Source organism: Cyanistes caeruleus, chromosome 9, assembly GCF_971803275.1.
Source record: "Cyanistes caeruleus chromosome 9, bCyaCae1.hap1.1, whole genome shotgun sequence".
NCBI lineage: Eukaryota > Metazoa > Chordata > Aves > Passeriformes > Paridae > Cyanistes > Cyanistes caeruleus.
The window spans coordinates 17,680,820-17,707,570 of record NC_141709.1 but is presented as its reverse complement, the minus strand read 5'-3'; the positions used below and the strand labels follow the sequence as shown (position 1 = coordinate 17,707,570).

Sequence of the window (26,751 nt, the reverse complement as noted above, 5' to 3'; positions counted from 1 at the left end):
ATCTGAATTGTGCTCGTGACCCGTTCCATTAACAGGTAGCCGTTGACAGACAGCGAGCTAAAAGGCCCAGAAGAAGCATCCAAATGCTTATCCTTTCTGGCTGTGTTTGCACTTGGGTAACACAATGTCAGGGCAGCACTCTCGTCTTACATCACCTGGTTCCAGTGAAGACACACCGGGTAAATCTTGAAGGGTTGTGGTTTGGGGATATTTTCTTTTTTAAGATGAGGGGGCTCCTGGAACACCACACTCTGGCCAAAATCCTTCTGTACTGAAGAGTTGAGGGGGGGTAGTTTTTTTTTCCCCCCTGTAACTCCAGTGAAAGGGAACAGTGAGCCACAAATTCTAATTTTGCTGTCAGCTTGGGAATTTGAATTGTGTTTCTAACAGATTTTTCTTCCTCAAGCTGCATGTTGTGCTAATAGAGGGAACCAATTTGCATAACTTCTGTCAGTCTGAAGCACTGCCTGATTGCTTTCTGGTACAGAAGGTTAATTTAAATGTTCTTTATATTTGTGATCTGATTAACTTTTCATGATGGGAAATGTTTTCATGATTCTGTATGGTTACAGAGCATGTAGACATGAAATATACTGAAAGAAATGCCAGCCTATTTGGAGAAGCAATAATTTTGTTTCCTTTTTCTTTAGCATAAAAATCCAGAATGTCTAACTTGGCCCAAATGTTAATTCTCCAGTCTTGGGGTTAGCTTGGGAAGCAGTGTATGCCTCCGTATTTGCCCATATTTACACAAATAATGTACTGTTGGGGTTTCTGATCAGATTTTCAGCTTTCCAGTAGAAAATCCAATAGAGGCCTTTTCTTTTGGTGAAATTTATTATTTGATATTTCATTTAAGTAGCTTTGACGGTTATAGATCTGTGCAAAAAGGTTAAACTTGGAGATAGCAGAAGGCTTTCAAACAGTACATAGCATAAATCTTTCCATCTAATGGAAATTTATGGCAATGAAAAGGCAATGTTCCTTTGTAGCCTGGTATATTTTGCTGATACTTAATTACCTTAGCTCTCAAAAAAAGATACCACGTAGTGAAGGCAGGGTGGAGGAAAAAGAGCGTCAGCTCTCTACTGCTTTATGCCATGAGTGTGATCCTCAGCAGTGGCAGGAACACATCACAGACGAAGGGATCTCAGCAGAGTTCTGTTGTCAGTCCAGTCACCCCTGAAACACCAGGTAAACTATCAGAGCAAGAAAGGAGGATGTTTTCTAGTTCACGATCAGTTGCATTTTTGCAAGTTATCTCATTAAGATACTTCAGCTCTTAAAAAAAAAAATAAATTAATTTCCGGCAGTAATTCTCAAAGCAAAATAAATCACCCTTCCGAATGAAATGTCACTCCCGGCGGCCGGTGCATACTGCTCTTCTCTCGCAGTTTTTGAACACCGGGAGCTGCAGAACTTGGCGTGCGCGAGGTGCCGGCGGTCGGTCCCGCACTGCTGCGGCTGCCCGGGGCACGGCGGCCGGCTCGGCGGGCAGCTCTGCCAGCAGCCGCCCACCGGCGCGGCCGGGCAGCGGCCCCGGCCCCGGGCGGGGCGGGGGGTCCGGGCGCCGCCTGATTGGCCGCAGCGCGGGGCCCCGCGGAAGGTGCCGCGGGCGGCGGCGGGGGCGGCGCGGCGGGTGCCCGCAGGATGGGCGGCAGAGCCGGCTTCTTCGAGGTGGGTGCGGGCGGCAACGGGGGCGGGGGGCGTCCAAGGCGAGGAGAAGCCGGGCCGGGTCCCGCAGCATCCTGCCGCCGGTGAACGGGGCTGCCCGGGATCCCGGCGGGCTCCTCTCTCTTCCCCCTCCATCTGCATTGAAGCACCGGGGAGCCGGAGCTATCCGCTCCCGAGTCGGCCGAGGGAAGTGACCGCCGCCGGAGCAGAGCAGAGGGGCCCGGGAGGGCACGCTGCTCCCCGGCGATTTCCTTGGGGCGAGGGGGAAAAAGAGGATGCCGCCCGCCCCGTCCTCTCCTTTCCCGGGCACGTTCCCGTCGCCGTTCCGGATCCCCGGTGTTCCCCGGACGTGTTCCCGGAGAGCGGGGCCGGGGGAATCCCCGGGCTTCCCGGCGCGCTCTCGGCGGTCCGCGGGGGCGCCGGATCAATGCTCTGGGCTTCTTCTTCAGCCCTACAGAGAGAGCGTGAGCGAGGAATTTTCCCGGCACCTTCTGTCCCCAACTTCTCGGAAAAGCCCGTCGCCAGGCGCTGTGCACCTCGCCGGCAGCCGTCCCGAGCAGCCTTCCGGCCCGCTGCAGGCGTGGCCGCGGGCGGCAGCATCCTTGGGTCGGCCCGGCTCGGCTCGGCTCGGCTGGGCTGGGCGGCAGGAGCCGGCGGGGCAGTTGGTGCCCTGGGCGAGGGGACGGCTCCCGGCGCGGCGCTCACTGCCCGGCGGCTACGGGCGAGGGGCCTCCGCTGGCCCGGAGCGCCCGATCTCGAGCGGGGAACGAAAACCAGCCGGGCGGAGTTTAGTACAGTCAGCTCCCTGTGCTTACAGAAAGCGCAGAGTAACGTGCACCTGGGGAGCTTCAAGGGTAACATCGCATCCACTTACATAAACAGCCACACAGACTCTTTGCTAGAATTAGTTAGGCTGGGTAATACAAAGAATCTTAAGAGTGGCTTGTATTTCAAAAACAGGTCTGTGCAAGCTGAATGACAGCAATCCTGAATGTGTTTCTGCAGGCTTATACTTTGGTTTCTCAATCACGATTTACCTAAAAAAATGCACATGCGGAGGAATGTCCCTCCCCCCGTGCAAATTACAAAGCAATTGTTGTTATAACACAAATAGAATCCAAAGCCATCTGAAAACCATGTACTCCTTTAGGAACTTACCATGACCTAAAAGTTCAGATTTTACTTTTCAAAGCTATAAAAATGATCCAGATGTCACAATTCAGCAAAATAAACTGCTTATAACTCTTTTGTGTGTAAGGTAGGCACCTGCACCATGCTTTTTCCTCAGCAGTGTTGACTTGCTAGAATTTTTTTGGGAAGAACAACCAGACTTGTACTGCCTCATGGATTTCTACCAGTGAGGTAGAACTCAAACTGTTGTGAGATCCCAATACGGGAGCAAGCACATATGTAATACCATCCTGATTGCCTTCAGTCACTTCAGATTTGCTCTTCTGCCTCAGACTTATTTGAGCTCCTGAGGAGCACTAGTTAGCAGAAGATCTCACAAGTATGGACATCATTATTTTGCAGATGGGGATTTTGCAGATGGGGAAACACACAAAAGTTGAATGACCTGCTCAGTCTCGCTAGGCAGGACAGTAGCAGGAGATCCTGGTCTTTTGAGTCCTAAATCAAGACCCTGTGTTTAAGCAACACTAATGTAAGTTCAGCATGATTCATGAATTTACATGTCAATCTTGTATATCTCAGCCCTTTTCTTTTTATAGCAGATAATGGATGGAAACAGATTTGCCCAGCTCATCTAGTATGTGAGCTGTCTTGGGTAGGATGTGGACAAAAACTGCCTAAGTAGCACTAGCAGTGCAGTTGCCTATTGCTTTCTGCACTGTTCTCCCTGATTTGCTTTCTGTTACAAATTCATTGACTTTGAATCCTGAATTGCATTTCCCCACCTCACATTCAAAGCTGAGCTATGTAAAGAGGGAAGGTGAGAGTCCCACTTGTCTCAGTAGTTCCTGGGGAGGGTGGGCAGAATCTCTACTGTTGTTATAAAATTTAGTGTTCCCTCCTTGAGGAACTGTATAAATTTGTACTTTCACCTATACATTTATAAACCATTTACCCTTTACTGTTCTTCTGTTGTGCTTCCTGATAAGAATCACAAATCACAATCACCAAACTGTCATGTTTACTTCAGGTGTTGGTATGTTTCCACTTTCACCTCATTTTTCTTATCACTAATAGCTCAGAAGAAGCTTCTCAAGGACAACTATAAATAAGTATGCATATACTTGAAAATACTGCACCTGATAATTTGAGGAGATTCAACTCCAAGGACTGAGATGTATGATAGAGACTTGTATCTAGATTAATGTTCTTTTAAGAGTGCTCATTTCTCTAAGTTGCATAGAGAACAACTCTTCTGATCTATTTGAGATTTGTTTCCACGATTATGATACTGTTTATCCAGTGTCTGTTTTCCTCCTTTCCATAGGAGGGATGCCTATGTGACACACTCAGATGTAAAAGTCTCCAGTAGAGCTCTGAAGTTAGGCTAATGAACTGCACCATTTCTTTTTACTTGACAGGTTTAGGTCTTCAAAAGCATTTCTTATAAAGGAAATAGTATGGTGTTCTGACTTCCTAGAGGAAAGATCCTTGAACAAATATATTCATACTGTAGAAAATTAGTGTCACAAGACCCACAGTTGTACTTTTGCTTCCTTAACTGGTTTGGATGGTAAGTGCATTTTGTGAGCAGTGATGCCCAAAAATGTTTTGGAATCTTCACCCCGTGATGATTGATTGAACTGACATGTGCAGTACAGTCTAAAAGCAATAATGTACTGGCCCCCCTTGTTGGCATTTAAAGTTCCCTCCCTCTTCTGTCTGTGATGAAAACCCTCTGAGTGTAAGGGGGGTGGTGGCGGCTGGCTGGCTGGCAGGGCTGAGATGTCACAGCTCCTGTTACAAAGGCTTCTCCCTCTCAGACTATGCTGTCTAAAGCCTGTCAAGTAAGAGCACTGAGAGCAAGTGCTAAAATCATGACTGCAGAACATTTCAAGATGCTGTATCCTCCAAGAATTGCCATAAGACAAGGCCACGTATGAGATATTTGAACAGTCATTTAAAAGGACAACTGAAATTTGTCCTGTTGTTTGAAGACATCTGCTCTGTTTTCACAAGTAACACAAGATTATTATCACAGAAAGAGATGAGATGTCAGGACAAACATTATCCTTTACTCTCCTCTCACCACTTTTCCCCTCACTTCCCAACACTTCAACACTCAGTTGAAGTGCTTTACTTAAAAGAGAGCAATTTGTCTTTTTTATCTGTGAAGCTTGAGAGAGAAACTTAATTTTGTGTAGGAGAAGATGATAGTAAAACATTAATTGGCAGGAAGTACCTGGAGCTACTCAAAATTTGAAGGCTATATTTGAAATGAAAAGTCTTATATTAGGAAAAAAATTATCTTCTTGAAGTATATATTTTTGAAAATAATACCAGTTTTGTAAGTTCACCTGTCTGTACGAGGTCTCTAAAATTCTCAGGGTTTCCAGTCCTCCTGCCCTATCAAAAGACAGCAGACCCATCCTTGATGCTGCTAGGTAAAAAACAAAGAAAAAACCCAAAAAACCTCCTTAATTCCATGTCTAAAGCATACACTGTATGTACATTTTGACATCCCCACACCAAATTATGCACAGAGTAGTAATGAAACTAGAAATACTGAACTTTGATAATGCAAATCACAGTGCTGATACAAAGATATGACTGTGATTTAACAAAGAATTTGTATAACTCTTCTACCTGAATATGGCTGTTGTAGAATATAACCACCATAAACTAAAACCCCAAGGCAGTGAATATTCTCTTGCACAAGGATAAGTCTAGGCAGTGGTGTTGAAAAACCTGGATGCCTACTTAGCATTGAGTCAAAGCTGGCTCAGGTTCTGAGACGGAGGCACTCCAATGTGCTTCATAGTGACAGTGATACTCAGTGAATGATGTGACTTCTCAGTATGCCTGGGAAATTGGCAACATGCAGCTCTGTGTTAGCCAGCAGAAGTACTGAGTCAGTATTAACTGGTGGAGGATCCTTTCCATCTTGTGTATCCTCCTGAAAGATCCCATAGTAGTAAAAGCTGGAAAGTTTTTGTAGATTTTCAAGAGCCAGAATTCAATGTGAAAGCCTTAACGACTTTTCCTTTCTTGAAAAATAAATCAGCCTCCCACCCCAATGAATAGACTTTCCTTTTCCTTCCTGACTGTTCTTATGCTGACTCATTTAATCTCTGTCAATTATATAAATGGATTTTTCTTTCTGAAGGATGAGCATTTGTAGCTCTACCTGTTATCATTGTTAGGCCCAGTTCCACAAAGCAGCTTGGGTTTTGCACTGAGTTTGGGTTAGGCACCCAGCTCCAAGATCAGATAGGACAATTTGGTCAGGGTATCCAAGTTTGCTTCAACTCTTATCTCTTTAATGTGTGCTATCCCAAAAGGCATCTGCTGTAGTGAAATAATGAACAGAATTACAGTAGAAGGAAGCAGTGATAAAAGGAGCCCAGAGAGACAGAAATTCAGGCTTTCTATTTGGTAGGAGCCCTTTTCACTGAAGCCCCCTCCTGCCTTTTCCTGCCTGTGGGAGAAATGGCAAATGACAAAGGACATTCCAAAGCAATTTTCCCATTTCCTGGCAGTGTGTCTAACTATTACATGTAAAGCATGAAGAACTAGATCATCTCCTTTGCTGCCAGTTCGGTTTCATTCAGAAAGAATCTAAATGCTGTGTATTGTGCTGACCTTGGGATAAAGATGCTTACTGGATCAATATCCTCAGGGATTTAGATGAGAGCATGTCTAACTAGCAAATCAGAAACAGGTGGAAGAAATAAAAATGCAGTATGAGTGTCAGCACAGGTCAAACACTGGTGCTCACTGGCTTGCAGAAGAGCAGAGCTTAGGAAGCTGATGAATAAATACCTAATGTATCTCTTGTGAACCTGTAAATGTTCTAAATTCTAAATTCTACAAAAGTGAAAATTAATTTTAGAAAACCCTTTGAGTATGGGCATCACTGTATCTCTTTATACACAGTGAAATAATGCAATATGGTTCTAGTCTCGTGAAATGTGAGCCATTGCTTCAGAAGTAAGGATTTATTTAGCTGGACTGCTTAGAAAATAAGGTTCAGCACTCCACAGGTAAGATTTTGCTTTGTGGTTCAACTTTTGCCTTGTTCTGGTTTGGAAATTTCTCATATAGCATGTGACTAAGCTGTGAGACTCTCTGCCTCAAGACTGTTTACACAGATTTAAAAGGCAAATGGATAAACTAGTTGAGGAAAGAAATCTATTAAAAGTTATTAAATACATCGGCAAGACTTCTGGTGCAGGAGAATCAAAATCACTGTGTCTGTCTCTTCCCTTTCCCTCAGTCACTACATTCTTGCCCTGTTTTATTATTTTTTCTGAGTTACCTGCTGCTGGCTGTTTCAGAAAGAGACAGTTCTAGATGGATCCTTAGGCCCATCCTCTGCAACAATTTGTACCTTAAGTGCAAGAGAAGCTTCAGACTGAGAGTCAATTGTAAAGCAGCAGCACAAACAGAATTTTCAGAGTAAGTACACTTACAGCAATCTCTCTTTGGCTTAAGTCAACTTGAAGAAAACTATTCTTGATATGCCCTAGTGTGAGATCACACTGAGGCATACTTCCTCCCCTCAGGTACAACACAGTCTACCAGAAAATTCAAAGGTAGAAAAATGAATAATTTGAATAATGAATAAAGGTAGAGAAAATGAATAATTCTATAGGAAAAATGCTTAGAAAGATTTAATTAGGACTGTGGCAACCATTGGATTGGTTTTTTAGAGTTAAATTCAAAGAAACTGATTTATGTAAGCATTCTAACAGCTCAGGGAGAATTCATTCTGCATTGCTCTTTCTCAGACTTGTTGGTTCCTATACTATGAAATAAACTTTTTTTTTTTTTAGCTGAAAAATTTCAAAATAAATCAATACAATATATGCTTATGTCAGGGCATATAAAGTGTCACTCAAGTTTACTCAATCTGCTGATTACAAGTGGTTTCAAATTAAGCTTCTAAGATGCACAGACATGATAAATGTGTCAATATTACCATAATAATTATCACATCATTTTTTGAGCTCTATTGATCCTTCAGCACTTCAGCTATGGTTTTAAACTTCAGGAATTCAAGTGACTATATTTTTGTAATCCTATTACAGAGACACTGCATCTTAAAAATTCTTTCTAAATACTTTGTTCAGCTGTTTTTTCCTTTATGAATACTTTCCTCTCTTTTATTTTACCTTTTTATTTTCTGAATAAAAATTTAACAGCTGAATGTACTTTTTAATGCTTATATTGTGTATTGATTATTCTTTGCCCTCAACCTGTTCATGTTCTAAACATTCATAATCAAGATTTTTTTCTTTTACTAATGATTCTATCCATCTTTAATCCTTATGCAATAGAACCAATTTATCTTCTAAGCAAAGATACATATTTGTAGTCTTATGAAGGAGTTTTTAACATCCTGCAGAAATCTGCCTATTGATTAAGTTCTACTCTAAGTAGTCTCAGAGAAGCTGTAGTTGAAAATGTCTTTAAAAATTCACCAAATAAGTGGACTGTAAGTCTTACTGCACTAATGCAGGCCAACAGTTGATGTCCTATTGTGCTAAATGCTTTAAAAACACAATGAAATTAAAGTTCTCTGAGCCAAACAATTTATGTTTAAAAGAGATGATACCTACCAGTAAGTGTTCCAAGAACAGATTGCTGGGTATCTAAAATCTGTTGCCAACCAATGCATTAACTGCCTTGGTGCTGTGCCTCAGGGCTGAAAACACTGTGTTCAGTGCTACAGTGCTTCATGAGATTGGCCAGGATGTTCAGGAACAACCATTTCTTGCTTTGGATCGGGCTTTTCTGTTCCTTGTGCAGGGAACATCTACACTGGAGGATGTTCTGATAAATCTAAGAGGCGTGATAGAGGAAACAGTCACCTTGCTTTCACTCTGTTGCTGCACAATTTGCTATGGACTGGAGGGGAATCTAAAGCTGTGTTCTGGCATCCATCTTTCTGAAAAGGGAAAGATTGTTTGATATTTGCTTAGATCTTGAAAGTAATTGAAAGTAAATTAAATGTTTGAAGTGGAAAAAAAAACCAACAAAAACAAACATTGAGCAATTTAGGTTGCAGGAGCCGTGTGGAAATCATGCAGTCCAACTCCTGCTCAAAGCAGATACAGCCAGATCAGATGGCAATGGGTCTTGTGCACTCCAGTTTTAACTGTCTCCAAGAATAGAGATTCCATATCCTCTCTAAGCAACTTCTAATATTTGGCCTAGCTCATGGTGAAAAAAATTTCCTTGTGTCTGGATTTTCTCCTATTGCATCCAGACACACATTCCCTCTGACCATTATCTCCATGCGCCTCCGAGAAGAGTCTGGATCCATCATCTCTATAGGCTTCCTTTAGGTATTTGCATGGACCAGTACAGGCAAGTATGACAGTTTGAAAGAATTGTGCTGGAACAGAACCAAATAACAGTAAGTAACATCTTGGATGATTTATTTTTTTTTGTTTTCCGCAGTGATTCTAAAGGTTTACAGAGATTTCTGTACAGCCACTCCTATGAAAACCACAGACCAAAAGAAAAACTCTAATTTTCAGTCTGGTCTTGTGCATAACAAGAAAAGCCCAACTAAAATACTATAGGTGTCAGAAAGATATTTAAACTACTGTCATTGTCCTGACAAATATCTCTCTAATACAACCACTGAAGGCTGTAGATTAAAATTTCCCCTGGAGGATTCTGATAAAATAATACAGATATTTGGGTTGGGTATGGAATGGGAAGGACACTACTGAAAGTGTAGGCACTGCTGCAGTCTGCAGAGCAGCCCAATCATATTATTGACAAAAAATCTTTGAGATACACAAAAGGTTTCAATAGTCCTTGTAGCAACTTGGCATCAGAAGGGACAAAAAGTGGTGTGCAGCCCCCTCTCTGCCCTGTACTTGTTCTGTGGACTGCAAGTGTCAGAATGATTCACTGATTTCAATGACTCAGACTGATTGTCAGAATGATTTCAGTGGCTGACAATGATGTCAGTATTTCAAGAATAGTCTTCTGGGAAAGGAATCCACTTCATTTGCTTTCCCATAGAGATTTCACACAGACATTAAACCTGGAAATATGTGTTATTTCAAGTATAAAAATCAAGGGAAAACATATCCGAACAATCCATCGCATATGTGTTACATATCAGAAGAGAGGAACAGTGCTTATCTTCCCCAGTGTCCCAGTTAGAGCTTACAATGCACAGACAGAAAATATCATGGCATTAGTGTTCCTTGTGGAGATCAGATTTGATCCAGTGTGTCTGGAGCTGAAGCGCTCCATCTCTGCGCCAAAAGAGCCCTTTGAGACAAGTGAAGCAAGGAAATAAGATACTCCAACCAAATGATCTCTTCAAAGCAACCCTCTGAGAAAGATACTGGACCGTGACTCCTATTTTTAGTGAGGAATCATATTGAAAGTCTAATGTTAATCTATTTTCTTGGCCAGTTAATACCAAACATAATTAATGCTAGATGTTTATATAAAAACCCCAACAGCTGCAATGAGGTTTAGGGAGCTGCTGCAACTGGGCTTTGAAATGTCTGGGGACTTTTCTGCTTGGCTATTGATCAAAATCATAACATTTTGCCAAACTGCCTTTTGATCATGGAAACAAACTGTTCTTTCCTTTCCAGAGCTGTATCTAAACCACTGCTTGGAATATAAAATGCTAATATGTAGTTAATAAAACAGGTGATCTAAGAGGCAAGAGTAACACTAACTATTCCTATAACAAATGCTTAAGTGTTTGTGAAACCCAGATATTTAGCAGCATTTGTTCATTATGTCCACCAATATTTTTCACCCTCCTTGCAATTAAAATATTCTGGGAACAATACACAATAATCTTCAAGCTTTCTGTACTAAGAATATTTGCTTATATATATACACACACATTTTTTTTCTCAAACTTTCTGATTTTATGAATCATAGAAGTACTGTTCCTTAGTGATTCTTGTGAAAATTCTCTACCTCTTACTTATTCCTCTTGCTCTAACGTAAGAAAATATCCAAGATCACTTTTTTGGTCAAAAACTTAGCTACTTCTGCTACTGAATATATCCAAGAAGACAAATCATTTGGCATTTTTTTCCAAGTTGAGTGCTTTTGGAACCTGGTGATTGAAGCTGTCTCTTGAGAACATCAAGAAGTTTTTAAACTCAGTTCACAGATCAGAGAAAAATGATGTCTCACTCTGAGAGTTATAATGATTATGAATTTGAGAATCAACTAAGAGTTTACACATTATTGAGCCAATAATGATTAATTATCATTTTGTGTCCTTTCAGGTGGAAATCCTTGACTGGGAGACAAAGAAACAGCTATGCTTCCTAGATAAGGTAAAACAAAAATCTGCTTAAAGTGCTAGGTGGCTTTGTTAGAAATTACTAACTTTTCTTAAGTAAATTTGGTGTTTATGAAGGGTATTCCATCTCCTGGTAGCCTTTCCTTGGCCACTTGCAATGATTATGCAAACTTTATACTGACTACAGTGTCTTTCAACCATTTCCAGACGGAGATTTTGAGCAAAAAGGAGAACTTCAGTTGCTTTACTAAGAGAGTGCAAGTTGTGTGGTACTCAGAAGCCATAAAATTGTCACTGCTGTAGTACTTGGTCACTGCTAGAGAAGCTGCCTCTGAAACAGGCATCAAAAATTGTCCTGCCTTTTCCCTGTCAGTTCTCTGAATCCTTCATGCCAAGGCTAGACACCTGTAAGAAATAGTTACATTGTCTAAGTCACATTTCTGTTTGATTTAATAATCTTACACCTAGTAGCTGTCTTTCAAAATATGCATCTTATACTTACAATATTTTTGTTGCCTAGGTGGAACCAAATGCTACAATTAGAGAGATCAGATTGATGTTCCATAAATTATGTGAGTATAACTTCAGCAGCAGCAGCTATCACATCAGAATATCCAGTAAATAAATAGGAAAAGATTACATTATTTGAAACACTATATACACACACGTAATGTTGATAATCTCCACAAGAATGTGATCACAGTGAGATTTCAGTAAAATGATTTTATTCTGTCCTGATACAACTTTGTATTTTTTTCTGCTGCATAAATTATCACCTATATTAGTGTTAAATAAATATTTATAAAAACCTGTAAGCGAAGCTCATCTTGTTGTATTGTGTTCATTATAGTAGTGGATGATCTGAACTGAACATTGTGTATCACACAATTCTCTATGGTCTTACAGATCCTCGGTGGTACCCAGCAAGGCAGTCAATAAAACTTGATCCAAGTAAGTACTTGTGAGGTCTGCAGTAACAACTCTGAGCAGGGCCCTGGCATGAAAGGTGTACTTCAGGGTGTCAGCACTTAAGAATCTGTTTCCAGCTATGTTAATTAGCACTGTGAAGGCTGAAGAGAATCCAGAACAAATACAATTCTTTGGAAGTTCCACCCTGCTTGTTAATTGCTTGGCAATTAACTCAGGAGTTTGCACATTGCTCCAATGCACTTTCTAACTACTGAGCACTGTTGCTTTCCAGAGAGACAGCACAGGATCTAGATATTCACTGCTCTGAGCTGCAGTGAAATGATCTCCATCATGATGCTCAGCTGAGAGTACCAAAAAGGGCTGTAAGTTTGAGCTATCAATTCACATAATCCTCTGCTCTCAGGCAGGAATTGCAGTTCTTTAGAGGGAAGCTAATGCAGAACACATTGCCATGGACATAGCAACTGCTGACAAAGCTGGTGACAGCTGGCTGACTTCATTAATACACTTGTAGGCATTGCTACTGGAAGCCTCTTACATGGCCTGAGTCCACAAAAGAAAAGTCTAGTTGCCAAACTGTGTTAATTCATCTTAGCTAAAATATAACACTTTCTTCCTTTGCTTTCATTAAGGATAGTTTTATTTAAACAGTGCCTTAAAGTATGCTGGTGAAGATTTGCTCATTGTGTAAAATCTACCCATGGAAAACAGATGTGTGTTTATCTTGTTTCCTTCTTTGAAGGTCCCCCTTGTCAGATTCCTCTATGAATTTATGTAGTGAGACTTGCCATGAGAAAATGCTGGCCCTCTGGAGATTCCTCCAAATCTAGGCATTAAAAGCTCAAGTACTGTGGGATGGTGCTAGCTAGGAATCACCTCCTAGCTAGTTGTTTGGGAAAAGAAAGGCAGTGAAAATTTCTGTAGGAGGGTTTTCCAAACACAGCTTATCCTATCTTCTGTTTGTCTGATGATGAGCAATGAGAAGAGCAGAAGAGAGGAGAGAGAGAGAGGTGCAGCTGACTAGGAGGTCAGTGAACTCTGATGAAGGGCACTGCTCCATCAACAAATTCTGCTAGCTGTTAGCAGTGATGAAACAAGTCTACTAGACTAGGCAGGCACATAGAATTGAAAATTCTCTTAACTGTTTTGGTGTGAATAGAGGATCCAGGCTTATATGTGATTACAGGCATAAAGAAAAATTAAGTGTAAATATTCTTGGCCTGTTTAATGAGATTTCAATAATCTCACATCAAGGAGTCTCATAGATAAAGCACCATATAAAGCTAATATGCTACCAAAGTGGACTTGAATGTCGCTAAGATGTAATTACTTCTTTCCTTCTCAGAAGGAAAGTCCCTGAGGGATGAAGAAATCCTGCAGCACCTCCCTGTTGGCACAACTGCTACCTTATACTTTAAAGATTTAGGGCCACAGATAGGATGGACTACGGTGAGCTCTGCTTCAAATCTGAGCCATTTTAATGGCTAGTTTTCCATAGTTAATCCTTACATCACTTTTTGTTTCTCTCCAATATTTCTGCATGATGTCTGCTCTGATATGGGTGCAGGCAATGAATCCTCATTGCTTCAGTTCATTTAATCAGGGAAAGCAGTAACAGATTGAATGCCTATTTAGTTCCCTGGGAGAGCAGCAGTGGAAAACCTGCTGCAGGGTAGGTTGCCTCTACAGAACTAAAATGCAGGCTGTCAAATGGATGCCTATTGTAAAATCATTAGAAACTAGGTATGTAAATGCTTTTGGCAATCTGTTCTGCAGGACTGGTGTAACTCCTGACAAAAGATTATACTCCTATGAGTTTGTCCTGCAAAGAGGCATGGGAACAACTTCACATGTCATTACTTGAAGTGACTTCAGCAAGAAAATGTATAAAAGTACAATTAATTGCTGTCTGCACGTGACTGCGTCCCAGGAGGCCAGTGACAGGCTAATGACAGCTGATAATTTCTGCACTATTAGCAGCCATCCTCAAAGACCTTGCATATTTACTGTCTTAGCTCAAATGCAAATTTTATCACAACTCACTTGGCAGGCAGCACAACACTGCTGTTTATGCAGCGAGGTGACCAAGGACCCTTCTAGCTCTCTAGAAGGTCTTTGCTGCACAGTATTACACCAGTTCTAATAAACAGCATGATGTCAAGTACCTTGTAATTTAAAGGCATATTTACCATTTATTAGCTATGAGACATTAATAAAACCTTGTGTTGATTACAAATAGCAAAGACAATGTTAATAGGAGGTAAAATAAAAAAGTCAAATATGTTCTGCAAGACTGAATGTTTACTTTGGATGCAATGTGGATAAATCAAGCAGCTATTACTTAATCCAAAAAACCAGGAAGACAGACAAAAACTTCTAATGCCAGTGTAGACTTCAAGACACATGTGCATTAATATACACCAAAGTATCACAGTGCAGAGTAACACCAGGCTTCTACCATTTCACAAACATTTGCATTCTGCTCTCCCTGCCCTTCAAGCTACTTCATTCAAATATAAGCCAACAAATATTTAAGTATTATCAAACAGAAAAGATGAGCTTCTCATCTACAAGGAAACCTGATCTTTGCATCAGAGAAAATGCTGATCATAACAGAAGTCAATATCCCAACTTTTTTGAGTATCAAAATAACTCCAAACACATTAGAGAACTGGGATTGTTTGGGTTTCTTTTTTTGTTTGCTTTCTTTTGCTGCTGGGTTTTTGTTTGCTTGTTTGTGAAAGAAGTACAATCAATTTCCCTTCTTTCTCTGTAAGTGAGGTATGGACCTACCTTCCTCACCTATAGATGGGTAGAAAATTCAGCTGTTAATATTTGGTCCAAAGTTCAGTTCAATTTAAAGTGATGTTCCTAAGAAATACACAACTATCTGAAATGAAATGAAGTTAGATAATAGGTTCTCTGGTTTCCTCTCTTTTTTTTTCTTTCTTTTAATTTCCTTCTAGTATTCCAATTAAAGCTTGTTTGAACATAGAATGAAATTATTGTTTCCCAGGACAACTGCTGTGCTAACTGTTCACACAGATGGGGTCACTGTGAATACTTACGAGCTGTGTTTCCAGTTAAAACAAAATTCATTCAGTAGAAGCAGAACTCCTATTTCTCAAGACAAATTCTTCACCAAATTTCATTTTAAACCAAAATAAGCAACAGCTTTTGAGTGCAAGAGAAGGGTGAGAGCTGCATAAATGTAACATGCATGCATATTTGTCATGATCTTTGGGCTTCCATTATTATCTTTTCATGCCCTTACCGTGTCTGCTGCGCTGGTAATGGCTGTTTGAATGCAACTGAGGCAAATCATTGCAAAATATTTATGTGCATGGCTACCAGTTTCCTAGCCTGAGCCCAAACCTTCTATTCCCTCCCTACCTCTCTTAATGCCATCCTGGATGCGTGGAGGTTTTTATCCCACTGCATTAGTTATCACAAAGAAACCAAAGCAAAACCATCATCTAATTCAGCTGTCTAATTATTTTCTCTCTTTTTACAGGTATTTTTGATAGAATATACAGGTCCATTGTTCATCTATTTTCTGTTTTATTTCCGCATGACTTTTGTCTATGGACTGGATGAGAGGTTTACATCAAGTCCACACCCAGTAGTTAAGTAAGTCTGTTTGCAGGCTTGAGCAGTGTTTCTTGTAGTCTTATTCCAAATGTCTTGACACACTTGGTTTTTTAAGCACTCTTAAATACTTTTGTCTTGCTGTTTCTAGCTTGGCATGTATCTGCCATTCTTTCCACTACATCAAAAGGTTGATTGAAACAATATTTGTTCATCGGTTCTCCCGTGGGACTATGCCACTGAGGAATATTGTGAAGGTAAATTGTGTCAGAATCTATCCATAGCTGCCCTTACAAATCCAGCCTAGCCAGCCTAAGCTCTGCCTCTGCACCACAGACATTTTGTGTGGCTTTTGTAGCAAATCTCACCCATAAAGCTGCAGTTCTTTCAGAAGATTCCTTAATGTCACTGTTGTATAACACACATGCTGTCATACTGTTACTAATATTATAGAAGTGTCATTACTTTTTAGAATTTTAAACCTTCAGCATAGGTCCTTGGGTGTGAATGTTTTACTAACGAGTTAACTTTCAAGGTAGTACAGGCAGGCACAATGGTGGGAGAACAACTTTAAAAAAAATAAATAAAAAAAATAAATTTTTGTAACAGTCATTTTATATCTGCTTTGTCCCTAAAATTCTCTTTGCTGTTAAGGAACTGTTAATTTACCTTCGATCCAGTGTGAAGCAGCTTAGTTGTTCTGCATTTTATTCTCCTCAGGAGCATTCCTAATGTCATCAGTGCTGCTGTGGCACAGAGCAACTCTTGGGGTGCAGGTTCTGTTTTCAGGGTGTCTGAGAAGTAGTACAGCTTATGCATGGTTATGCATAAGCTGTAGTTATTTTACAAATATTTGCAACAGAGAACACATTAGTAGTCAAAAGTACACCTTACTCTAATGAAGACAAGAGATTACCTACTGGAAAAGCATTTGGGAATTCTAACATTTAGGATTTAGACGGTTCCTTGTAATTTGCACTGTGGCAGTGAGACTTGTAGCAGCTGAAGCTTAGCCTTGTGGCTAACTCCTTACAGCTGTCCAGTGGCTCTGGTCCTTCAGGTGATAGCTTCATGCTTTCAGGAAAGGAGGGTCTGTAGTGGAGCAGTGGCCCTCCAAAAGAATCCTCTCTAGAAATTTATTGTGCTTCCTGCAGCAAGAGTAGTTAGAAGGTTTGCAGATCTCATTCTTGATACAACAGATCTTGCAGATCTCTTGTTCTTAACACAACAGTAGCTAATGCATGCTAAACAGCAGATAAATGAGCAACTTTACCTTGAAAAAACAAGTGTGATCATTTATTTTCTCACTGCCATCTAGGACAATTACTTGTTCCTTTCAGACCATACAAGCTGTTGCTGTTAAAATTTACATTTATACCAGTCATTCTGATCACTTCCTTTTTCATCTTCTCAAGCTGATGGCACTTGCTTTCACCTGTAAAGCTGCTCACAGTTCTTATTCTACCTGCTTAGCAATGCTTGGGTTTAATTTGCTTTTATAATTTCATTTGCCTTGGTGGTGTTACTCCAAAATTGTGCCAGTGCAAAAAAAATCACATGTTTTTTCTGTTTTTCCATCACATACAAGTGGTAGAAAAAACTTCTTGCTTTCAGGGTTTGATCACATACACAGTAGATGTAGATAGCTTATTTTCTAGGTGCAGTGGAATGCTATGTGTGCAGGAGACTTCAGCCTCAATAAGCAGAAATCTGAGATGGGAATTAATGAGAGATGTGATTTTCAACCTTTTTTTCCCAAATGGAACTAGTAATAAATTATGCCCTATGATGCAGCAGCTTCATCAAGAGCAGAGCATACTAACACAGTATAATTTTTCTAAGATATGTGATTTTTCTAGGCATTGGAAAGGTAGAATACCTGATTTATCTGAACCTAGTGAACAACTCCTTAGGGTGAATAAGATAGGGAAAAAATTGTGTGCTGAGAAAGGAACTAACTGAAAGAAAGATAATTATGGTAGTGCCAAAAAAGAAACAGTCAGACCTTTAATAATAGGGAAGTATCAGTAGAATTCTTCAAATATTAGTCTCATGATTGGTCTCACATGGTCTTTCTTTACCCATGAACAATTTTGTGAGTAAAAAGAAGGGATATCATAAATTTTTAGAAAAATATCTGGAGGAAAGAGAACATTAGATCTAAATAAATACTATTTAAACCAGAAGACAATATAAGAAGAAAAACAGAAGGGTAGATTCTGGTAATGAATAAACAGAGGCAAGATATGAAGAACTATGCATTGTCAACTGCAGTAGAGAAGACAAATGTACTCACCATAAGTTTGGAAACTTAGAAATAATTTATTTATGGGGTCCCTGCAGTATCTGAACTTGACCCACAGCATTCTAAGAGATTGTTGAAAAGCTTTATTATTCAAGATTCACAGAAACTCTTTCTTCCTTTCAACTGAGTTTATAAAGTCTGTATGTTCCTACCTAGATTTCACTGGAGATGTTTGTATGAGCAATAAGGATTCAAGTGGCAGCTGGACATTTACAAGTGTTACTATTAAGGTGCTTAGCAGTGGTAGACCCCACTCATGCTAAAGCTGCTTTTCTTAAAAGTGAGAAATACTCTTGCAGTAAATCATGTTCTTTGGCTGAATAGCATTTGTTCAGTTTAATTGCAGCATGTATTGTTGGGGACTGAGCCATGATAATTAATTTAATTTTACTTCACTGAAATCCGTTGCAATATGTTCCATTCTGTGCCAAGTCTTGAAGCTAGGTAAAGGTTTTTTCCCGAAGACACCATTCCAAGATTACAAGAACCTGTTTCCACCTAAGTTTGTACAGCAGTCAGTAAATTTTAAGTGCCTGCTGAAGAAGCTAGTGTTAGGGAGAAAGCAGTAGTTTATGGACAGGACACTACCTATATTATCCCTCATTGGAATCATTCTTTTGTTTCTGCTGCATTTCCTGGGGGAGAATGAAGTCATCACAGGGAAGCTATTTATTTTTTCTGCTCATTCATCCCACCTGATTTGTAGTTACTGGCTAATAGTTTACTCTTATCAGTTATCTCTTATACAATCTCAGAGCAAGGACATACTAAATGCTTGTATTACAGCAAGCCCAGAAGGGTGTCTGAGGTCTCTGGGCACTGCTGTGTTCAATTATCTCTAAGAAGAAAGTGGAAATGCAACAGAATGTTTGGTAAAACTGCTTGCAGCAGATGGACACCAGCATTTTCAGAAAAATGCACCATCAGACACTGCAGTCAGCTAGTGCAGGTTGGAGATGCTGAGGTAATCACTTTTCCAGGGTATTATTGCTAGAAATGCAGTTCTGGTATATACAGGGGGAAAAGACTGCAAAATTCAAAGCAAAACAGAAAAGTTAAACCAGTCAGGACAGAAAAAAAATGCAGCCTTGGATGGGATTTTTGCCTGTGTGAGAAGGAAAGGAAATGGTGAAAGAGAAAGCAAAACCACCTAGAAATGTCTAAGGTATAGGAACCTATCTGGAAGTCCAAGAAAAAGACCAGAAAAAGAGTAAGAGGACCTTTACTAGAAAGAGTAAGAGGATCAAAGTTTTACTCAAAATTGAAAATAGGAAGGAAGGAAAGATAAAGCAAAGAAAAGAACAGAAGAAGTGGTGAAAGAAAAAGAGCTCGGTTGTGGTCTTGCTGAAGTCCAGGTGATGAATAAACACAGCCTGATACATCAAAAACTGAGGCACGAGATTGGGTGAAAGAAGACTCAACTGATGAGAGGCAAATGTATGATTTGTTGATGAGGGTTAAAATGTCTGCAAGAGAACAGCACCTAGAGGTTAGAGCACAGACCAAGAAGAGGAAGGGACCAAGAAAGGGCCTCCCTCCCACCTATATATGTATAAGGAGGGAGACAATAACATGTCACCAAAGCAGCAATGAGTGTTGGAAAAACCCACAAGAGGCAGAGCCAAGGAGGCCAAATAAGAGGTAAAGATTGTCATTGTAAGTAGTTTTTTCATGGATGAAGCCTATGAACAAGCACTAAGATTGGTCAGGAATGAGTCAGTATAGCCATTAGTGACAGCTGTGTTATCAGAGTTTAGAGAGGGGAAACTGCATCGCAGAAACACAGGACAGCAGAAAAAGGGACAAACTGGAGAAATAACAGTGAAAGTACATCAGGAAAGCACCAGGCAGGAAAAGTTAAAGCATGGGAAAGAAAAAAACTGATGAAGGAGAAAAGGACAGGAGATTGGGCAGTGCAAAATAATAAGCAGACAAGAGAGGACAGTACCCAAATCTGGTTTTACAGTCTCGGGGCTCAGCAAAACAAATTTCTCTTTAACATACAGTCTGTATGCACTTCAACTTTGCCCAGTGGCTTGCCAGAGAAGATAATTTTGTTTTCAGTCATATGATCATACTTTCTAAAACTGTTTATAAATTTAACAGCTGGAAGATATTTTAGAGGTAATCTTAGCTCTACTAGCACCATTTCCTTTCTTATTTCCTGTTACCTGCTCCCACCTGCCACACTTAGTACTGCCATTTGTTGTTGTATTATCAGCAAGTTGAAGGATTGTCCCAATTCATTGTTATCAACAGTCCTTGCAGTGAATATTGGCCTAAAAGACTGTAGTAAAACAAAGAATAATTGCTTATTTTTCAGAACTGCTTATATTACTGGGGATTTGCAGCTTGGCTTGCATATTACATCAATCATCCTCTTTACACTCCTCCTTGTAAGTAACAAAACAACCCTCAATGATGTAAGTATTTATGTATGTACTTGTGTACTAATGACATGCAAACTTTCTTTTTCTAATAGCTTATGGGAAAAAACAGATAAATTTTGCTGTGATCATGTTTCTGGTAGGTTTCTTGCTTTTTCTATAAAATGCTAAAATATCTTGCTTTATAGATACTTGGACATTTGGGACGTACTACTAAAGCTAACCGCTTGCATGCAAAACAAATAAATCCATCAGTTTGTAATGTGATTTTGTACACAAATTAATAGTTTGGTTTAGTGTCCATTCCAAGACCAGGATATTTATCTGCTGGGGTGATCTTCCATAATCTTTGTTTAAATCTGTGTTTAAAAGCCAGTAAGTTTGTTTTGTGAACTGTTTATTGAGCGCTGAGAATCACAAGAGACCATAAATCTAAGAGAACTATCCAACTAAGGGAATATGTTGCTGATAATTTTCAGTGATAAAGTTTCATTTTGCTGAGCTTCAAAACCAGCTTACAGCTTTCTTTATGATTCAAAATTCTTCAGTCACTGTTCATTCTGACATTTCATACATGCAGAAGCAAAGTCAGTGTAGCCAATAAATATGTACCATACAAAGACTTTTCCTATGAATGTGTAACTTGTTTAGAACATCAGCTGTTCACTTGCTTTGACAAACTAATTATCAGTGACTGCAGGATCCCAAAGCAGCTTCCCAGGATGAAATTCTGTGAGGTCATAATCTATTCACATTTTATAGAAAAACTCCACAGCTGAAAGCACAGAGCTGGGAATAAAGCTCAGGAGCTCTGACCACTAGTCATTTGCTGTAACAGATATGCACTGCAGACGCTGGAGACTGTCCATAATCATATAAATGGGTCATTTCAATACACTCTCTTCATTAGTGATTGGGGGAAGCTGTTTGTAAAACCAGTGAAGGAAGCTGGGTCAATTATATTTCACGATTCATATCAATTATACTCTAGAGAAGAAAACTTACTTAGAAACCTAACTGTATCTTCCTTGGGATTTCAATAACTTTTGAGAAACCAGGACTATGCAAATAATTTTGTGGATGTTTTTAAAGCCGTAAGAATGATCAAAAGATAAAGCAAGTAATTCCCAAGTTCACTTCTATCCCCTGCGGTTCATTTTGATTTCAAGGGGATTATGTAAGTAATAAATTTGATCTTTTGGACATGAAGTCCACATTTTCTGGAAAATATAAATATATAACAGAATATAGTATGGTCTCATATTTGATTTGTTTCATCCTTCTGTCAGCAGTCTTAGTTAAGGATATTTATTATGTTCATAATTATTTTCCTTTTCTTAAATATTTTAAAGTACCCCAGGAAATAACAAAAGGAAGAAAAACAAATAGAAGGGAAGAACACTTTTAACTTTGTCATACTCTTTCTTGCAGCTGTGTGAAGCTGGAAATTTTTCCATTCATGTTGCACTCAGTGACCTCCGGAGGAATGGTAAAAACTGCACGATCATTTTTCAGTTTTGTACGGCCTTTCAGTTCTCCTTCAGTTACTCTGCTTCAGAAAAGACCTGATCCTGGGGGGTGTTGATACTTGTCAGCTGACTGCTGTGGGAGCACAGGTTGCTCAGCACTGTAAAGACTGGATTCTAAGGGAAATGAGGCATTGCAAGGATTCTGACATCAGACTGTTGAAACACACATCCTATTGTTATCTTTATTGTTTCGGGCCGGGTTGTGCTGGGGGAGCAGTTACATTGGTTGTACTGCCAGTGCAAAAGGAAACAGTGCTGCTATAAGCTATGTTTGGTGAGCAAGGGAAAGTTCCCTCACAGGTATCCTATTCCTCTTGCGAGTCCAGAGGACATCCTGTCTTCCCACATCCTGTTTGTCCCTCTGACAGTCATGAGACACAGAAGTAGGCAGAGCTGGGTTGTCTTTACAGGAAACAATATGTTTAGGAGTGTGAATATTTTGTGATTTGTTTTCTAATCTATAGGATCCAAAACCTGTAAGATCCCATATCCAACAAAGAATCCTTTCACATGGCTGTTTTTCTTTGTATCTTGCCCTAACTATACATATGAGGTATGTATTTTCAAACAAGATGTTCAGATTTCAGTTTCTCTGAATCTATTTTTGTTTCTTTTAGAATGTTTTACATGGAAGAAACCTCTGAAACTGTTCAGCTCAATACATTTCCCTTCCTTCCCTAAACCCCATGAAATCAGGTTGTGGACAAGAATTTGTCTGCTCTTCCTCCCCTCCCTGGGTCAGTAGTGGTGTGACTAACCTTACACAGACAGCCCTAACCCTGGGCCAGTGCTCCCGTGTGGCTGCCAGACATGACATACACTGTAAAGCAGAGCAAATTCTGCAGCCAGGAACAGGAAAATCACCACTGAATATGTGTTGCAATGAAGGGATGGAGGTGTCTGGTGGATTTATAACATAAGAGCCTGGAAATATCACTGCAGGCAGGAAGATAGTGGTCAGACAAATAAAATATATTGTGATAGAGAAAATAAGACAAAGTCTTCCCCATTTTCTTAAGGTACAAAATCACTTGTCGTGGTGGTGACTGCTTTAGAGATTTTAATCAGTTTATCATTTTATGCCCCTTAATCAGGAGCTAAACTCCTGACTGTGTTCAAAAGCGGATGAAGTCAGTGCAACTCAGTGTAACATTCATTCTTGCACAGAAGGACAGTGTCAGGTTTGAAATTCAGTGGAGATCAACAGATGTTAATGAGAACAGCATTGGGCCTTGAACATAGAAAGTTACTATTCCTAATGGTGATGGAGGTCTGATGAATACAAATTAGGCAGAGAAAGAGGAAGGACACTGTTTTAATGCTTAAAATTTTGTCATTGAAATAGCTGTGGAAGGAAATATGAAGGTTTTGTTTGTGATAATAAGGCACTGTTCACCTTTTTGGCTAAAGGTTATTAACAGCAGAAATTGATCTGGCTGACCTTGATTTTTTTATTTACCTATACTAGGACAAGGTTATTTTGATCAATAGAGAGATAAATGCAAATGCTGTCACCAGAAATATTTTAAATTTCCTTGGCCAAAACAGGTGGGGACCTGGATCAGTTTCACTATCATGACTCAGTGTGTTCCAGGTGAGTAATGTTTTGGTACTTCAATCTGAAGTGATGTCAGCAGCCAGAGTATGTTTTTAATCTGATTATGAAGTGTATCTTTTTTCCCTTCCTTCCTTCCAGTGGGACTGTTCACCTTGCTTTGCTTCATTCAGATGACAATCTGGGCAAAGGATAAACACTGCACCTACTTACGAGAGTTCAAGGATTATCCAAGTCATAGAATGCCAATTATTCCCTTTTTGTTGTAAGAAAAGAAGGCTCAATTTGCATATTGCACAGAACTTAAAGAAGACAAACCTCATAAATGTCCTCCCAAATAAATGAATTAATTAAAAGGATTTTGGTGCATGTTGAATCTCCACTACTAAGGGAAATTGTATGCACTTGTAAGCTAGACTTCCTTACGTTCAAGAATTCACAACTCAGAAGCACCTTAAAAAATAAGGCTTCATTGCACAGCTGCAAAAAAAGCCCCTGCAGTTCACTGTAACCTGCCTTAGATTTTTCTGTACTAGACTGTTTAGATTGATGGATCAGAGATCCTGAGAAGTCTGTGCTGAAAAGCAGCTCTAAATTTAGCAGTGGCATTCTGCAAGACAGAAGTACACTGGAACGAGGACACACCAGCTAGCTACAGAGCTCGGCTCAGCCAGCACGGCCAGCTGGCCTCAGGACAGTTGCATGATCTGCCTTCTTTGACTTGAAGAAGGTGTGCTGCCTGGAGCCAGGTGCTTTGTAACTGATAACATTACCAAAGAATATGAGTGCTTCCTGGAATAAGAAATAGGCAATATCTCAAAAACCTGATCTGGGTCTAACCCCTAATTTGCCAAAAGAATCTGAAGTAAGAAGTACTTGTAGTATTTGTGAATGTAATATCCTGTGCTGGGTTTTTTAATTTGTTTTTGGTCTTCTTCATTAATAAGTTGCATACTAGTAAATAAGATTCAAAAGAAATCTAACCTATGCCATATCTTTGATATCTGGTCTGTTTTGATATAATATCTCCTTATGATACTAATTGACCTTTAACCCAGAATTTTACATCAGGCTTCTCTAAGTAGTTTTTAATACACTTTGTAAATACATGAAGTGACTGCTAGTCCTCAGAATGCTCTTCCAATTTTCAGAGCCAGGGAGAAAAATCAGCTTAATTTTGGACTTCCTGTGTTTTCTTTGTCACTGGATGTTCTGGACTTAGTTGGGTTTTGTGTAAATCTAATTAAAAAAGGCTATTGAAATCTATCTGAATGACATCTTAAAGAAGCTATTTTAGAATATAAAGAGAATGCATAGATACTGTTTTGTTTCATAATTTATTTATCTATAATAGATGTATAGAAAGATTTTTGCAGCTATTTGTAAGGGTGAAATATGCAATAAATTCTATTTGAAAACCAGTTGAAATAATTATGGCAAAAAGAGAAGGCTACAGCTGATTGCTGAAGTTTCACAATATTTTGTACAGTACAAAGCAAGAGTGTCCTTATTAAAAAAAAACAACTACATCAATTGAAGAAAAATATCTTTCAAAGCAAAAATGCATGACCCAGATTTTAATTCTGTATAACATATCTTAGAGAAGATTTCTTGGAAATTATTAGATCTGATAGATAACTGAAGCAATACATCATTATGAATTTTGTTTTTCCACTAGTTAAACACTGAACCAGAAAAAAGGGCTAAATGTCAAATGATTTCCCACTGAGTGCAGTGGAGTACAAGCAGGTTGAAATTTTCCTTCTGAGGAGGTAGAAAGTACATTCCCTATTCACACTTTACGCCCACTTAATGTCCAGTCACAGCAAAGAAGAAAAATTTGGGCTTGTTTAGTAACAAAGAGATCATTCCACGTCTCTACAAGAACACAAAACTTTTGGCAGATTTGAACATACTCTCTTTCTTTTTAATCTCCATTTTGACATTTGGCCTCTATTTGAGGCAACTTGAAGATGAGTATGAGATCATTTTAATTAATTTATTTTTAAAAGCAAGTTTCTTGTCTGGGTCTGAGCTCTGAATTAATTCTTTTCATTCTTGCTGAGACAACCGTCTGTTGTCACTGGCAGCCTGGTGAGACAGTGAAGCAATCCCCCAGGACCAGCCCCATCAGCCAGCACTGTTCTGACCTTGATAGCCCCGTGCACTCGGCATGGCAGGAATCTGCTTCTAAGCTGGGCAATGCTCTCAGCCTTGGGACCTGTCTGCTGACTCGTAGCAGTGGACATAAGGGTTAAACAAGAAAAACCCGCCAGCCTCAAAGTACCAGAAAGAGAGTCCATCTTTGATGTTATTTATATGTCAACAAGGAGGAATGAGATTTCTTGTATCTTATAATGGACTTTATGTTAGAGGAAGATTTCATTCTATAGCAAGGACCTGCCTTTCCTTTGACACTGTTAGTATGTAGTGTTACTGGTAGAGCAGTAGAAGTTGGCTGTTGCTAGGGCTGTTGTTGAGAGCACAGTGCTCAGAAAGGTGCAAAAAAATCAGTGTAATACTGAGTGTGCGAACCTTTGTTTTACCCTTGCTCTGCTCTGGTATGGCACCTGTTTGCACCCTGCAAACACGAAGCCTGGAGGCTGCAGGAGCAGTCTATGCAACTGCAACTGGGGACACCCTGGCTTCTCGGCTGGCTCCAGCTGCACGCGGATGCAAAGGCATTTCCTCATCCTCCATCTGCTGTTTAGCAAAGTTCACAAAAACCTGTGTGAGGAAAGCAGAAAATGTCACCATGTCTCCAACTGAGATGAGTTAGTGCTCTGCAGGAAACAGACAGAAAGGGGAATCCACAGACATCAACTGAACTGAGACACTGCATTATCAGCTGGGATCATGAGTCCCTCCTTTATTTTGATAAACTTCCTCGTGACTTCCTTCCTTGCAACTTCCTTCCTTTGGATGTACTTGCTTGCAAGCAAAATCCTACTTTTTCTTAAGGAGGATATGGCTTCAGCCAGGTTTGCATGGTTTGCAGAGCATGAGTTTGGTTGTGATAGGAAAGAGGAGACAGAATATTTTAGTAGGAAGCTGAAAGGCAGCCAGGAATGCCTCTCTAGCAATCTCACCAAAAACAGCTTTGCACATGTGGACCCTTTGTTACTTAGGAAAGCAGACAGATGGGGCCAATACCCTCTAGCAAGTGGGTGTTTTCAAAACTCCCACTGGACTTCCCAGGTTTTATGTGTCTAATTGCTTCTTGCAGTATCTTTGACACAACACAGTCCAAACCTCTTATTTAAAATAAAGTGCTATTCTCAGCTCCGTCTCATTCCAAATTGCTGACCTTGCTCAGACTGCTGCTCCTGAAGGAACGGGTTGTGTGAATT

General features: G+C 39.9%; 2 protein-coding genes across 8 annotated transcripts in view; one reads left to right on the top strand and one right to left on the bottom strand.

The window, feature by feature from the left end:
* Positions 1 to 8: 8 nt before the first annotated feature.
* On the top strand, positions 9 to 24,822 carry LOC111932652 (very-long-chain enoyl-CoA reductase-like). 7 transcript variants are annotated; one of them, XM_086901878.1, is made up of 13 exons: positions 9 to 179; positions 11,091 to 11,141; positions 11,628 to 11,679; positions 12,014 to 12,058; positions 13,383 to 13,486; positions 15,552 to 15,667; positions 15,777 to 15,882; positions 20,254 to 20,326; positions 20,413 to 20,456; positions 21,749 to 21,806; positions 22,311 to 22,399; positions 23,395 to 23,440; positions 23,543 to 24,822. In XM_086901878.1, the coding sequence occupies exons 1-13, from the start codon at positions 84 to 86 to the stop codon at positions 23,668 to 23,670; spliced, it is 1,008 nt and encodes a 335-aa protein (XP_086758004.1). In that variant the 5' UTR covers positions 9 to 83; the 3' UTR covers positions 23,671 to 24,822. The 7 variants fall into 7 exon arrangements, with proteins under 7 accessions (XP_086758004.1, XP_086758005.1, XP_086758007.1 ...); XM_086901879.1 differs by having other exon boundaries at positions 23,315 to 23,440; XM_086901881.1 differs by having other exon boundaries at positions 23,514 to 23,760.
* The window catches only part of ABCA4 (ATP binding cassette subfamily A member 4), a 73,707-nt gene continuing 71,680 nt past the window's right edge, over positions 24,725 to 26,751 (bottom strand). The window contains exon 51 of the mRNA XM_086901847.1: positions 24,725 to 26,128. Coding sequence (XP_086757973.1) covers positions 26,018 to 26,128 — 111 coding nt within the window. The 3' untranslated portion in view covers positions 24,725 to 26,017. The remainder of the gene's footprint in view (positions 26,129 to 26,751) is intronic.

Excerpts from the sequence above, each read along its gene's own strand:
- LOC111932652 (XM_086901878.1), top strand. The coding sequence starts at position 84 with ATGCTTATCCTTTCTGGCTGTGTTTGCACTTGGGTAACACAATGTCAG. Across the intron at positions 180-11,090 it reads TTCCAGTGAAGACACACCGG|GTGGAAATCCTTGACTGGGA; the intron begins GTAAATCTTGAA and ends GTGTCCTTTCAG. Across the intron at positions 22,400-23,394 it reads GCCCTAACTATACATATGAG|GTGGGGACCTGGATCAGTTT; the intron begins GTATGTATTTTC and ends TGGCCAAAACAG.